The sequence below is a fragment of the Petromyzon marinus genome, chromosome 31 (genome assembly GCF_048934315.1).
Source record: "Petromyzon marinus isolate PM22_M1 ecotype Great Lakes invasive population chromosome 31, UKy_Petmar_22M1.pri1.0, whole genome shotgun sequence".
Taxonomy (NCBI): domain Eukaryota; kingdom Metazoa; phylum Chordata; class Hyperoartia; order Petromyzontiformes; family Petromyzontidae; genus Petromyzon; species Petromyzon marinus.
In genome coordinates this window covers 10,294,961-10,310,935 of record NC_133697.1, presented here as the reverse complement: position 1 = coordinate 10,310,935, position 15,975 = coordinate 10,294,961, and the positions used below count along the sequence as shown (strand labels likewise).

The 15,975-nt window shown below is 48.6% G+C and overlaps 1 protein-coding gene across 1 annotated transcript in view; it reads right to left on the bottom strand.

Moving 5' to 3' along the window:
- LOC116947819 (calpain-1 catalytic subunit-like) overlaps window positions 1-15,975 on the bottom strand; it is a 55,337-nt gene that overhangs the window by 12,938 nt on the left and 26,424 nt on the right. Inside the window, exons 7-21 of the mRNA XM_032963995.2 lie at window positions 14,871-14,954; window positions 13,326-13,411; window positions 10,646-10,720; window positions 10,112-10,272; window positions 9,476-9,645; window positions 8,740-8,751; window positions 6,814-7,025; window positions 4,700-4,736; window positions 4,386-4,448; window positions 4,136-4,193; window positions 3,616-3,680; window positions 3,235-3,303; window positions 1,881-1,959; window positions 436-552; window positions 26-84 (exon numbers count right to left, since the gene is read on the bottom strand). Coding sequence (XP_032819886.2) covers window positions 26-84; window positions 436-552; window positions 1,881-1,959; window positions 3,235-3,303; window positions 3,616-3,680; window positions 4,136-4,193; window positions 4,386-4,448; window positions 4,700-4,736; window positions 6,814-7,025; window positions 8,740-8,751; window positions 9,476-9,645; window positions 10,112-10,272; window positions 10,646-10,720; window positions 13,326-13,411; window positions 14,871-14,954 — 1,347 coding nt within the window. The remainder of the gene's footprint in view (window positions 1-25; window positions 85-435; window positions 553-1,880; window positions 1,960-3,234; window positions 3,304-3,615; window positions 3,681-4,135; window positions 4,194-4,385; window positions 4,449-4,699; window positions 4,737-6,813; window positions 7,026-8,739; window positions 8,752-9,475; window positions 9,646-10,111; window positions 10,273-10,645; window positions 10,721-13,325; window positions 13,412-14,870; window positions 14,955-15,975) is intronic.

Below are 15,975 nucleotides of genomic sequence, written 5' to 3'. Positions count from 1 at the left end.
GTACGTAAATAAGCAGCCAACTCACCTCGGGCAGTTTGAGCTTAATGGTTCCATCACCATCCTTGTTGAGGGCCTGGAATATCCCTGCAAGATACAAAAACGCAACGAGGTTTGGTGTCACAGTTAACCCTTGCCAAACATACCTGCCACGTGGATCCCCTAGCCCTAGCCAAGTGAATTGCCTAACCCTAGCTATATATCGTGAATGAAGAATCAATTCGACGTTTTCCCCCCATTATGGCGAATGTAGGACGTTCTGTTTTCAGCCGTTTATTTGATTGTTGAGAAGATGGAGGTGTCAATGTAATCTACAAAGTCTGGAAGTTGATCATGGCCGACGATTTCCGACGGTCGCCGTCTCCTTGTGACCTGTGATGGCACCCTCCACCCCCCTCCACTTCCCCCCCCACACCCCGCCCCCCCCCCCCAACTCACGGAACATGGTCTCGAGCCGCACGAGGCAGCACAGGTAGTTGTCAAAGTCGATGACTCCGTTCTCCTCCATGTAGCGCATGGTGATGGTCTGCGTCAGCTGGTCGTTCAGACGGAAGCCTGTCGAAGGGATTGCGAGAGCATCTCAACAAGGGGACTTACATGTATAACTACGTATTATAGATTACGCATTCTAAGATAATGAACATACGTATGGTGAGTAATGCGTGTTAAAAAAAAGTAAAGCATTAGTGTGATGCGATACAGTATAGGAGGAATCTGAAAGTAGTCATGGGGCGATTCTCAAACACGCGAGCAAAACGATAAAATTACGTCGATGAGATTAACAGGGACACGATGATCCCACGACTTGTCGCAATACAAGGAGACGACTCAATCCCGGAACCGTTTAGTTTTTCATGATGCAGTTAATGGAGTGGCCTCTCGTGGCTTTAGGGCAGACATGGGCAAAGTACGGCCCCCGGGCCGTATACGGCCCGTTGGGCTTTTTAATCCGGCCCACCAAACTTGTCCAAATATTATTATTACATTTAATTTTACCTTTCTCCTGTAATGCCCCCATTTCCCCATTAGATGGCGCACTTTGACCGGGAGTTACGACATGTTTTTGTATTGTTCATGTTCATGCAATTTGTTAAATTGCCTTGCAAATAAATGCTTTGCTACCTGTTAAAGGCCAAATCCTTTCATGTAATGATTTTTACATGTCATTTATATTAGTTCACACAAACACTCCATCCATCTGTTCCTGGCCCGGCCCCTCTGTCAAATTTTAGAACCCATTGTGGCCCGCGAGTCAAAAAAATTGCCCACCCCTGCTTTAGGGTCAAAGGGGAACCTGCATTAAACATTGAAGAACATTGATACAAATAATATTCGATGCACGAATTATTTTTCTTTGCCCTTTGTGTATACGTTTGTATGAACCGATCGCATACAACATACGTGCATCAATTCTCAAATTTCCTTATGTGTGTAATATCACGCGTGTGTGTATTCAGTGTTTTACGGGGAGCGGTGGCGCAGTGGTGAGCGCACTTCGCTACAAACCCGGCGAACCGAGTTAAAATTCCCACTCATGCTCAATCGGTGAAGAATATCTCAGCCAGTCCTGGGCCTTGCCTCAGTGGACTCGGCATTAAATGAGTACCCGGTTACGGCGTGTAGTAAACATCGCCACTGGAGAGACAAATTCGGCCGGGCGTGGTGCTGGCCACCCACCCCCTTGTGTGCCGTGTGCGACCGTCATCGGTGGCTCGCTAACAGCACTTGGCCCCCAACGGCCTCTTAAGGCTGCACGGGGGATCTTCGTCTTTTGTTGGTGAGGAAAATGATCAAAGTTTAAAAATAAACGTTCAGCGGAGTGATTCGGGGGGCGGGGGGTGGGGACCTTTGTTATGGTGTGCGCCCAAGATGGCGGAACCCACCTGCTTCAGCCAGAGCGAGGCGGAACTCGTACCCGTTCATGTTTCCCGAGTGGTCCATGTCGAACTGTCGGAAGATTTGCTGCGGAAAAACGATAACGGACGCAACGAGAAGATCCCATTTTATTATTTATCGTCGGCGCTGCTCATCACCCACGCAAAGATTCGCTCTCGCTGCCTGCGCTCGGATGATTCGTCGCCTATCCACGGTCACAATCCGATCCCGAAATCGATGCTGCTTTTTGTTGTTGTCTTTTTTGTCTCTGTCGTCTCGCCAATTCGAATGGTTTCCCGTTCGTGGTCTTGCCTCGAAAATCGTCCTCCGCTCAGGTCCATTGGCCTCAAGGTAATAAGCAAATTATTTGCGAACACGCTTTGATACAAAAAATGTTCATTCTCAATCTACTTCGATGCACGTGTATCGCGAGCGTCATAAGCCATTTCAAACAGCGAGTCGATAAATTGTAACATGCCCGTTGTTTAAAATGCAACATTATGATGAAGACTCATAAGCGTGTTGATGGTTCAATTATTCCATCGGTATTAATTAGATCGCGATTCATGCATCGAATCGTACGAGCGAGGTTCAATTTATGCCGATTCGTATACTGGACAGTATTCAGTTATGGCTCTCCGTGTGGGCTTCACGTAAACCCCTGAAGAACACGATATTCTCCACTCGGTTAATCACAGAGAATGAGATTCCCGATTCGAATTCCGATCGCGAATCATGGAAACGTATCAAATCATCGGGCGAGAGGTGGATCTTCACAACTATTAATTACGTGGCAAATACAAACTGTATCGCGTGTCTGTTTGTAAAGTGTGAGTACACACCAAAATATACATATTATGTCTAAATATACCTGCACAATCACCACAATTCTGAAGGTTGAAAATGCTTAAAATGCTGATGACAGTAAGTTTTAAATAAAACCATGTCGGGTCGTTTAGCGTTTAATTAAAACAAAAAATAACCTCCCTTCTTGCGATTAGACTTTCGTTGTGAAATAGATTTAAAACGTAATGCCACGGTGACAAATCGGGCTCCGCCTGTCACGGCCCGGACGCTCAACACGTGTGGAGCGACGATAACGTTACCACCCTACCCACAGCCCCCCGGAGTTGTGTGGCAAAAAACGAAACCACACGCGACCACCGCCGGTCCCTTTGCTCCCCCCTCGTGCTCATGTCACCTCCCCCCATCGCTCCCACCGCCGCCGCCGCCGCCACCACCACCACGAGCTCCACAAGCCAAGTGTCTGTGACACAATGGGGAACCCCGTTGCTGCCACGGGGGTGGGGGTGGGCTCTGGTTCAAATGGACAAAACCCGAGTCTCGTTTCCCCGGCCACACCTGCCACGACTTGATGCGTTGCCACAGGAAGTTGAACTCCTTGATGCCCAGCTTGCCGCTGCCGTCCCGCTGGGGAAAGGTGGCGCAACGTCAAGGGGCTTTCGAAAAAGCAACGGACGCGTTAACGCGCCGTCTTTCTTGGGCGCGTGAAGCCGCTCGACGGCGTCTGGGGCCACCAGACGGATTCCATTTGCAGCGAGTACCGGGCGACGATAGGACTGGGACCTCACCGCAGTTACGATGAGGGGAGAACCCCTCAAGCCCTCGCTTATGGAGGTAGCCGTACCTCCAGGTGAGGGGCGGAAAGGAGCCGCGCTCCCTTTGCTGTTCGGTGTTCTCTGCGCTAATCCTGCGAGCGTGCGAGATTCTGCGAAAGGATACGTCCATGAGGGACACCATGTTGCGGCAGGCGTCCAGGCTGAAGCCGTCCGTCTTGAGGTCGGCATCTGATAGGCGTACGCACGTCGCAAGGCACCCAATCGGATCACCACAACGCGCATCGCATTACTGCCAAATAAACTTCAACAGGACATGTCACTGACACCCCAGGTGTTACATGACAACCAACTAAATGTCAACAGGGCCACAGTTCATGTGAAAGACAATTGTATATCGACAGGACAGTCGTCGTTTGACAGACTCCAATGGAACGTGTTACGCGACAACCGATGCGATGTCAAGAGGACAATCATTGTGTGGAAATCAGACGTGAACAGTACGCGTGCTATGTGACAACCACTCCGACATCAATCAATAGGAGGCTCGTCATATGACAAACGCTCAACCACTGCGGCAGACTCGTCACACGGTGAGGAACCGCCGCCACCACCCCACGGAGCGTCACGTGGCAATCGCCAGTGTGTAGTACGAGACTCGCGCGTCGCTCACACGCGCCGCTCACGTTTTCCCACAACGCGGTTGAGGATGTCCCGCAGCTCCGAGGGGCTGATCTCGTTATCCTGCAGCGACCGACCAAAGTGGGAAGTCAGCGTGGGTGGCAACAGAAGCGAAGCGCGGTTTTACAAATTAATTTTAAATGCACTCTCAGCCGATCGGTCGATATGTGTGTTTTTCCGTCTGACGATTGACTCGATGGTGGTGAAAACACGCCAAGGTGACAGGTGTTGCGCTGGACAGCTGACACGACGTACCGCTCCGGCGAGCTTGGCAAACACATTGATGAAGGCCGGGTCCACTGGCACCTCCAAGTCCAACTATTACATGTGCGGCACGCAGCAGCACAAAACAAAACAAGGAACAACAAAACAAACACGCACATTACAAACAAGATCCTCCATAGAACCTCACTCCCAAGTCCAGCCATTATCGCCTTCCTCTTCGACAATTGTGACCGACTTACATCTGCTCGCAAATAAACGGTGCTGGCATTAAAATATAAAGTACTTGTATCATTTCAAGAGTGGGAAAAAACGAGGGCGTTTCAGGAAAAGAATGGTGATCTCACCTCGGGCATTACAATGTCGACGTCATCGTCCATTTTTCTGGAACAGAACAGGAGAAGAAACGCTGGCATCACGCACATAACAGCTTCACGTTTGAGCACTAGAGAGGGGCGTGGATGAGCCCCCGCTTGCCAATTAATTTTAAAGAGTCCCCTCCGTGTTGAAAGCTGTGATCTGGGTTGGTCTATTTAGAGGCATACCAATTCCACCTGCTCCACCCTTCCACCAGGGAGCAGTGGCTTTGATATTAAGAGAGGGTGGGCCCGAGGAGGAATGACTTCACGTGCACTCCGCGGGGAGGCCTGGGTGACCTTGTGGTTGGCATGGCTCTCTACCGAGACACTACACCATAAACCATCACGCGAGCTCCAGGCATCCTCGCAGCGGCTTTTGGCTATCCATCGAACAAAGACGGTCACTGCATCGGGCGCTTTCAAATAAGTTTCTGCGGCCGTCTGGAATCCTCTTCTGACATTAGGAAGGCACTGGAGCTATGCATTTAAAAATCTAGATTGAAAACGAATTTCTTTAGAACTGAATTTTGTGCTTAGTTTGTCGTCCTTCACCCGCACCTCCGATTAGCACAGTTGGCTACGTACAGTGCGCAAAAGAAGTTCAACATACATACACTGGAACCTCGCCGGACCAATCGAATTGAGTAGGACATTGCCAAAGAGGACATTAAAGACCCATGTTAATGGATTTTTTTGGTTCTTTCGGTAAAGTCACGGAGATAGAAAAAAAAATACAAAAGAAAGTGAATAATAATAAAATAATAAACAACAAAAAACCACTAATGTAGACTGTAGCCTGGTTCTTAATCGGAGTGAGTGTACTGGCAGTCTATAATGTTGACTGTAGGAATGGTTATTAAGCTGGGTGAGTGTACTGGCAGTCTATAATGTAGACTGTAGCAATGGTTATTAAGCTGGGTGAGTGTACTGGCAGTCTATAATGTAGACTGTAGCCTGGTTCTTAACCTCGGTGGGTGTACTGGCAGTCTATAATGTAGACTGTAACCTGGTTCTTAATCGGAGTGAGTGTACTGGCAGTCTATAATGTTGACTGTAGCAATGGTTATTAAGCTGGGTGAGTGTACTGGCAGCCTATAATGTAGACTGTAGCCTGGTTCTTAACCTCGGTGGGTGTACTGGCAGTCTATAATGTAGACTGTAACCTGGTTCTTAATCGGAGTGAGTGTACTGGCAGTCTATAATGTTGACTGTAGCAATGGTTATTAAGCTGGGTGAGTGTACTGGCAGTCTATAATGTAGACTGTAGCCTGGTTCTTAATCGGAGTGAGTGTACTGGCAGTCTATAATATAGACTGTAGCCTGGTTATTAAGTTTGGTGAGCGTATTGGCAGTCTATAATGTAGACTGTAGCCTGGTTCTTAATCGGAGTGAGTGTACTGGCAGTCTATAATGTAGACTTATTCTTGGTTCTTTCAGTAATGTAAATATAATGAAATTAAAAATATAAATAAAAACACCTCTATGTTAATGGTTGCAAAGAGGTCATTGTTAATCTCAGATGGAATTCATTGATTCAAAGAGGATTATTAAGGTGTTAATAAAACAGACCAAGGTCTGTTTAAACACATTAATATGTAGAGCCATCAGCATACAATACGTTTGTAAAGATATTAGGTGTTGAAGTGGGAGGTGTGATAGTGGTGATCGTAGTAGGAGGTGCAAGTTGTGGTCGTGGCAGTATTCGTTATGGTGGCAGTGGTGGTGCTGGTGATAGTGGTAGTGGTGATGGTGATGTTGGTACTAGTGGTGTTGGTTAGTGTTGGAGCTGGTAGTGTTGGGGTTGGTGGTGGTGCTAGTGTTGTTGGTGGCGGCGTTGGTGGAGGTGTTGTTGGTAGTGCTATGTAGGTGGTCACGGTGGTAGTGGTGGTGTTGGTTGTGTTGGTCGTGTTGGTTGTGTTGGAAGTGGTGATGTTTATTAGTAGTCTTGGGTTGGTGGTCGTGGTAGTAACGAGAGTACTGGTGACAGCGGTGGTGGTAGTGGTGTTCATTGTGGTGGTAAAGACAGTGCTGGTGCTGGTGGTGTTCGTAGTGGTGGTAACGAAAGTGCTGGTGGTGGTGTTAGCGGCGGTGGCAGCACTCACTCCACCGCTTGCTGCTTCTCCGAGAAGACGCGCAGGATGAAGTCGGCCTCCTGGTTGGGCTCGAAGGAGGAGGGCATGATGATGTACTCGCCCGGGGGCAGCAGGAAGCGCTGGGACACCTCGCGAGTGTTGATGAACACCTCGGAGCGCGCCTTGGATGCGTGGAATTGGAAGAAGTCCTTCTTCAGCTTCAGCTGCGGCTGCCCCACGTGCTGCGCAGAATCAGAATCTTTGTTCATCCGGGAGAAATCCGATGAGCTATGAAGCTCTTTTTCACAGATGTCCAATAGGGGCACGGGGTCAGGACATTACAGCAGGCGGCGGTCGGGTACACGGAAATCAAAGACGCGTTCCGCCTGTCGTTTGTAAAGCTTTCATTTACTGGGATCAATTGTGTTCTCGTTTTTTACCGTCTTGTTTGTATTGTGTCTCATCGGTCCTGTCTCAATTATTTCCATGAACCTACATGTGACATTTATATATAATTGGTTTTCCAATTGTAAATTATCGGAGGTGTAACGATTCACACCCCTTCGTACATTCGTACACGTTGACGTGATTTAAAGCTTTCGTGACTGCAGGGATTCATATTCTTGGTTCTTTCGGTAAAGTCACGTAGAAGGGAAATAATAAAATAATATAAAATAATAAAAATACAAAACAATAAAACTCTCACTATTGTTTTATATTTTTATTATTTCATTGTTTCCCTTCTACGTGACTTTACTGAAAGAACCAAGATAACGTTGACGTGACTCAAAGTCACAATAAAATTGAAGGATTTTAACACTTTAATTTTTTTAATTGCTGTGAATGTGGTGACCACTTGTGGCTGCTGCGTCACGTGAACCCATCACACACAATAAACGCACATTTTTACATGCGTGATTCGACGCACTTATCGTGAGCTTAGCAATCAACATAAATCAATGAATCCATGCATCCGTTTACACCTCTACAAATAACCTATTCTTACCCAATCAATCCAGTGGCATGCAGCGTGAGTGTAATCGTCAATTTACATTGATGAAATAGTGAATCACTTGACTATAATTTTTCTTATATTTTTTTACATGGCGATCCGTTTTCCATACCAGTGAAATTCTGTCCGGCTCACTAAAAGCTCTGAGAATTCAATGAGACATTGTTCATGTGACTAATGGGACACTCGCGCTGATGCGATCCGACTCCCCGTTACCCCATGTCCAGCCAAGCAAGCCCCGCTAAGTCCTAGAAGCCATAGCCATGGCTCGCTGGGTGGCCTTTTCATTTTAGTTCGTCAGCTCCGGTTCAAGAGCCATTTAAAAAACAAGCAACCCGCGGGGTTTCACCGCTTCCTGCATCTTTGGCGGACCGATTACAATCCTAGATGCTGCCTCGGCATGACGGTAGTTCAAAACAACACTCAATAATAATATTCTTACAGCCCGTGGTCAATTCGCTGCTGGATAAAGGCTTCCCCCATACAATCGCACCTCCAATTAACAGAGTTGGCTACGTGCGGTGCGAAAGAAGTTCAACATACAGCGTCAAACAAGGGAGTTGTTGGACCATACTGCACCACGATGGTCAGTGTGTGATGGGAGCGCGCCCCAAGGACCGTTTCAGCGACCACTCGTCACCGATGCTCGCCGTGGCCAAAAATCTAATTTGGACAGCCCGGTTTGTGGTGAGGAGCGCCAAACGCTATGCCACCAATCCCGCCCCGACCACCGCTCTCAGCATTTGAATGCGTGAACACGAAACCGTGGGGTGGGTTTGAACTGGGGGGGGGGGGCGGGGACGGGGACTTGGGCAGTCTGCCGAACGTGAATGTTCAATTGCGGTGCTTTTGACGGCGTGGCGTTATCCCGACGGCCGTCTCGCGTAGCCGACCACGTCTTGTCGAGGGGCACATCTGTGTGGACACACCAGTGCAGAACGTACCGACTGCGGGACCTGCAGAGAAACAACAAAAACAAACGAGAAAAATAGAAATGAAGCGTTAGACTCGGCGGGGTGTGCACGCGCGATTGGCGGCACCTGCGTGTAAACTCGGCTGAAATGAATCCGAGGTTGCTAATGTCCTTCCCTGTACCTCCGATTTTGTCATCCTTTCCCCGCACCTCCGATTAGCACGGTTGGCTACGTACGGTGTGAATGAGATTCAACGTACACACGTACGTACAAGGGACGTTGATTTTGGCAGCCCGAGTTCTCTCCCAGAGGCTGAATTTGCTGATCCAGAGTGAAACTGTTTTTTTGTCAGATGGTGGCCATGTGAAAAAACAAAACATTTCTAGCACAAACAGCCATTGTGAAAAATAATTTTAAAAAATGTGACGCGTTGGCACGCTCGCTTTCAGCCAATTCCAGAGAAAATATTATTTTATAATAGGGCAAGTATTATTTACAATCAACACTGCAATTTACCTATCGTTTTATTGTCGCTAAATGGTGCCATTTGAAAATCTGTTGAAATACGTGATGAAATCAACACACGAATGACTGGACAGATGCATAAATGAACGAATGGATTAATTCAGCAGCATCGGCGTTTCCTCGAGCGATCGGTGATGACGGCCGCGGGAGGAGCTGCAGGGAGGATGCTGCGGCGCCGTCGAGAGGTGCGGAGTCGGCAGAGCGGTGGCAGGGGGACTCGGGCGAGGGGCGGCCGCAGCACCTCGTAGATGGCGAAGCCCATGGTGAGGAGGTCGCGGCCCTGCCGGCGCTGCTTGCGTCGGTCCTTCTGCATGAGCGCCACCATGACGGTGCAGCCCTCCTCGTTGTCCTCGGGGTCGTCGTCCTCCTCCAGCAGGTTCAGCCGGAACTGCGGGTTGCTCCAGAAAGTGTCTGTGGGCACGCGGGTAAAGAAAGAAAACGAAGAATGAGATTCGGGGACCCACGGGCACGAGCGCGCGAGGGAAGGAGCGGGTGTGTGAGCGAGCGTAAAAACCCAGCGTGCAGCAAGGCCAAATGAGTGAGAGTGCGCACGAGCGAGAGACAGGGAGAGACAGCGTTGCAAGCAAGCGTCCGAGAGAGCGGGACCAACTATGCGAGTGGAAACTGCGAATGAAAGGGCCAGCGAGTGAATGAGCACATGAGGACAGCGAGTGAGTCCGCGCGTGCACATGCATGGCACACGAGAGAGCGAGCGACTTCAAAAGAATTGGCGAGCGCGACAGCGAGCGAGTGAGCGAGCATGCGGAGGTAGAGACAGCAAGCGAGTGCGAGTGCAGCAAAGGTGACCGACTGAGTGAACCAGTGCGTGAAAAAGCGGGCTGCCGAGCGAGCGAGAGGCAGAGAGAGCGACCCTCACCCGGGAAGTTTCGGCAGCCGCCGGCGCTGCAGCCGCGCACCCAGCTGCCCTCGTGCACCACGGAGCTCCAGAAGTGGAGATTATCGTCCGAGAGCGCGTCCGCCGTCAGGCTGCAGATCTCCAGGCGTGAGAACTGGCGCAAGAAGTCGTCGTACGACATCCTGCGGGAGGGGAGGTCGGGGGTGGGGGGGGCGGCGGGAACGCACGTTAAACCACTTGCACTTTTATCAACATTGTCCTGCATTGCTAATCACCTGTCGCCAATTAAAGACAAGCCAAAGTTCGACTGTGGCCATGCAACCGAAACTATGGACCATACAATAAACCACACTAGTCTGCACTCCTTCAACGGAGGAGGAATAGCAATTCAAGTTGGCCGGTGGCTGCAGGGATCTGAAATAACCAAATCTGACATAATCAATTCCCATGATACGATTTAATGCATATCGGAGGAGTATCGAACGATATACACGAATTTGCCAGACACCAAAGAGTCCAAAGAGGTGGAGACATGGACAGGAAGAGAGCACTCACCAGAACTCGCCATCTTCGCTCTTGACCATGAGCCGATCCCGATCGCCGTCCGACACCTCGTTCCATTGCCGCGAGCTGAGGGACGGGCCACACGTAAGCCAGACATACAAACACAAAGACCCCCCCCCCCGTGTAGCCTTCACAGACTGTTGGGGCAAGTGCCGTTAGCGAGTAGCGCCTGTGAAGCTCGCCACTGCGGCACACGAGGAGGTGGGTGGCCAGAACCGCGCCCGGCCATGGTGCTGCGGTGATCATCACACACACACACCCACTTATCTACATCGTGAACCATTTACAGATATCCCACTGCTTTCGAGTGATCCTCTTACGAACTTCTCTACAGGTAATTGGATATCGTGAAAGCGATGGCTTCATATCTCAGAGGACAGCGTGAAAATTATTTAACATGTGTATTGGGATTTGTGGGTGATGTGTAAAGGCTTTGAAATAAAATGTCGTTTATTCAATAGTGTTCTCTCTATCATGTTAGCTGGATATCTATAAGTGGATCAAGCTGTAGCTTAACACGACATAACTACTAATTTTTACTATTTTTATTTTACCAGGCATAGCCCACTAAGCTGTATAGCTGTTTTTCAGAAGCGACCTGGCCACAAATGATAGCTCAACAGAGTGGCAGCTGTGGAAATGTATAGCAGCCAAATACTCTAAATGCATGTTGATTCTAAATGTGGAGGGGAAAACCGGACGATCCAGAGAAAAATCCACACGACCACAGGGAGAAAGACATGCAAATGGAAAATATACAGCAGGCATCGGGGTCAAAATTGAACCCACGACCGCCTGCATATCAGGCGAGATAATTAACTTCTCGCCACCGCAGTGAAATGTTAAAAATGGATCCACACTGTAGTTCAACACCCACATCATGCACATTCCCAGGCCGCAGACCGATCGGGGCTGCTCTGTAACCCGTACGCCCACTCAAAGTTGGCCCGTGGCCAACGTGCCCGGGGACAGGTCCCGACTGCTCGTAACAAGATGGGCTGTGCACCTATAGTGCCACAATTGCGGAGGACACTATGTACAAAGGAAACGTCATTAAACATGCATTAAATACACCGCGGGGGGCCTTGCTCCTAATGTGGAAAGTGATCTGAGCCTTTCAATCGGTTGTTGTTCATGCTCCCTTTAAGCACCGAACAAAGGCGATTGGTACACAGGCTGTGGGTTACATCGGAAAGGCGACAGGAGCTTTGTTTCCTTCTCCGCAATGATATCCTGACTGTGCTTTCATTGTCGACTATCAAGGGGCTAATACAAAAAAATCCATTCACAGAATTCTTGCAGAGCCAGTGCGTCGCCACAACGTGTTACAGAATGCTCCATGTAAGGAGATACCATAGAAGCACTTCCTAAATATTTTCAAGTGGCCTCTTATCCACACCACGGGGTCAGAACGTCACCATCTGCCCTGCTGTGCCAAGCAATACTCATCATGTGACAGTCCAAACCGATACCGCATTTTCAGAGCTGGAATTTAAGCAAATTTAAGTGAAAATCAAGCACAATTTAATATTGTGGGGTTTTTTTTCCTTCTTCTGTGCACTCATTGGCGACTGGGCTTAGACCATCAACTCATGCCACTTGAGAACCCAGTATAGTTCAGAATCATAATGAGAAATGTAGCCTGTAGAGTTAAAAATCTCCTTTTCAAGAGCGACTCGACTGGCAGACATCCAAGCATTCCACAAAAACATAAAAAAACGTGATAATAACAATTGTTGTAAAATTACATTTCCACTTAAACCCTAGTGATTTTAATAGAGTGATGCTGCGTTGGCTTTGGGTGCACGAATAATAAAACTATTGAGTACATTTGTCAATACCACTGCCTTAAAAATAAAATATATATTACAATGCTATGAAGGATTATTTCCCAAAACGTCGCTGATTATTTACGTATACAATCATGGGCTGCTGAAAACTGGATGTGAAACTCAGGATCTCTGTGGTGCCTGCCAAGAAGTCTCACCTCTGAGCAAGAGGGAAACAACCCCTCTTACGATTCAATGTTTAATCGTGCCAATCTAGCATTTTTTAATGTTAATTACACACACATCGGATGAGCAAATATCTGTCTAAATTTTTACATCTGTGGTTTTGATTTTTGAAGTCCTCCTCATAAACTGCAGGCAAACAGCTGACGCCTTGGGCTTCCTCAGAGATTTACACCTCAGAGCATGTTAACATTTGTTCTCTCATCCCCAGAATTAGGCCTGCCCATCACGTCATCACTGGCCTAATGATCCCAGACATGTAAGGCGTAAACGTTGCCATCCAACCGGGCCAACATTTAGGAATATCGCGCGAACACACCATCGCCCGCAATGTGCACGGGGGGTGAGCGAGCAACAGAGGCAGGGCGCACGAGCAGGTTGGGCGGGTGGGTGAGTGGGCACAAACCAAATTGGTGGCCGGGCCAATAAGGGGAGTCGGCGAGCGACTGGGCGAGCAGGAAAGCGCGCCGGTCGGCGGTCCGGCGGGCAGCAGCAGGCGTGCGAGTGAGCGAATCACTGTGCGGGGTGAGCAAGGGGTGGACGGCCAAGCAGGTTTTGTCAGCTGGTGACGGAGCCAAGTGAGGTCGTGGGAAAGGGGGGGGGGGGGAGATGGTCGACGAGCCGCAGAGTGAGCGAGCAAGTGAGCAGACGAGTAATACCTGTCACTCCATGGGCCGATCCACTCGACTTGGCCCCAGGGGTTTCGGATACGGACGAGCTTCACCAAGCCTCCTTTGTGGTACACCTGCCCGCACACACGCCGGTCAGAATTTTGTGCAAATGTATTCTGAAGGTGACCTAAGACTAGAGAGTGTGATTTCGTACTGTGTAAGTGGCTAACCTATTCGACCCAATATTCGCTCGATGGTGCGTTTTGAATTCGCTCACGTGCGGCCGCGCGGTCGGATGTGGGACAGCATTGCGTGTGTACCGTGCGCTAATCGGCAGGCAGCTATCTCGTGCGGCTTTGCTTTGTGCGCCATCTGCCGCATAAAGCGAGGGAGAAACCTGTGCTTCTTCAGGCACTGCGGATTGTTTTTCCCATTATGTACTAAGGCAGTTAGTGTGCTCTTTACACGTGTTTGCGTGTCGTTTGAAACTTGTGCTATTCCAGCCTGCGCTATTATTTCCGTTGCGTTAGGCTTTTATCTAGAGGAGTTGTACACCCCTAGCTGCCACTGCTATTCAGTGGCCTAAAATCTAGCTCTAGATTTTGGTGTTATAATTTATTTATGTAGTTGATTGTAAAAAATTTGGTCACAGTCCCTATGATCACTGTTACATTGCATTTATGACTTTTATTTTGGTGATTTCGAAAAGTTTTTTTGTTTTGGCCATGTTTTGTTTATTGTATACGGAGTTAGACTGATGTCCTTAATCTTAGTTGTCTTGTGGTTGTTGTTGTTATTTTGACTTGCATCCCACTGGGATTTTTTGCACACAGCGTTGGTGTACGGTGCTTTTTCAGGAATATTTTGATGTTTTTTTCCTGGATTTTCTGTTTGCACATGCACAAAGCCACTTTAAGATGTTTTTTTTGTTTGTTGCGGTTGCACCCGATTCAAGAGCCCAATGGCTCACAGGGCTATACCAAAATAAATGAAACTATGAAACTATGAATTGCAGAACCGACGCGTTCTCCATCGGCTCCCCCTTGAGCGCATGCTCTCTTAACAGTCAGCACGACAACGTCACCGCGCTGCGTCCGTTCTCTGGTCCACGCTGCCCGACACAGCAACTCAGTGCATTTTGCGTTCGGTGTCGAGGTGGCGTTCACGAGGGACGCCAGCCAGAAGGCGATTAATCACGGCCATGGGTGTGGCGAGAAACTATTTTTTTTTATAAAACTAAAAAAACTATAAACATTTTTTTTATTTTACCGGGCAAAGCTCACTAAGCTATATAGCTCTTTTTCAGACACGTTCTGACCACAAATGCTAGCTCCACGGAGTGGCTTATCATGTGGAAGTGTATAGCAAAACATTATCATGTGGAAATGTATAGGCAAATACCCTAAAATGCATGTTGATTCTAAATGTGGAGGGAAAAACCCGGAGGACCCGGAGAAAAATGTAACACGACCACGGGGAGAGAGAGACACGCAAACTCCAAACATACAAGGGGTCGGGGTTGGGATCGAACCCACGACCTCCTGTATACCAGGCGAGGGAGCTAACATCTCCTAGCCACCGAGAAGCTCGCACCTGGTCCACACCCGTGACAGAGTAGGCGTGGCCCTTCACCAGCTTCCACGTCGTGATGGCCTCCGTGTCGGCCGCGCTCGTTATCTGTTCACGGGAATAACAGAAACAGACAGAATCGATTAAAACTGAAAGGCACCAAAGATCAACCACATGCAGTAGCGTTTAACAGGCTGTTGGGGCAAGTGCTGTTAGCGAGCACCTATGAAAGGCCAACACGGCACAAGCTGGGGTTGGTGCGTTTTTTTAAGGCTGACTCGACCTAGGGGAGGGCCAAATCACTTGTTCAATAGCAACTACGGTCGTGATATGTGCGATTATCGTTTTCAGAATCAATGATTGATTTCGCATGTCACGAAAATGGCATGGCGTTTTTTTTCAAGTCACGAACGAACCGATTATAATGTCAAGTCACGCTTAAACCGGTTGGCGAACGTTTCAAGCCTCGCGGCACAATCCAACACGATTGGTTAGCGGCAGGCATCACAACCCTCGAGAGCCCAGCGGCAAGGCTCATGAGTCGCGCTGTGGTACATCCCAACGGACAACCGCTCGCTCGCCGGCTGGACGGAAAACCGATAATGATCGTTTTTTAATTATATTTTTGATGATGCCAAAATAATAATAATAATGCTTTCATTATATATAACGTCATTCATGCTAATAGCATCCCATAACGCTGTACGTTAATGATATATGTGGACCAAATCCCATGTGCAGCCACTACCAAGCAAATAAAAACCCTACGACCAAGCAAAATGTAAAACGAAATTCACAAATAGCACCAAAATGAAAAGCACAAACAGCTAAAAAGTTATCACAACAAATAAATCGGTCAAATGTGTATTCACTTCTGGATAATAGCCTCCCCACCACCATCATCATAATCGACATTATAGTCAGCCATTGTTTATCCACTGCTAGGTCATCAAGGCCTGTCCACGCCTTCGCTGTCACCCTACACGGTCCCGTGATGCCACAATCCATCTCACGGAGCTGATCTCATCAGTCCCACCTCTGCCGCGGTGGAACTCTCGATCAAGCTCCCACCTTTGGCTGCCGTTCTGTTAGCAGTCTCGAAGAAACTCCCAAGTGTGAGCATGGTTTT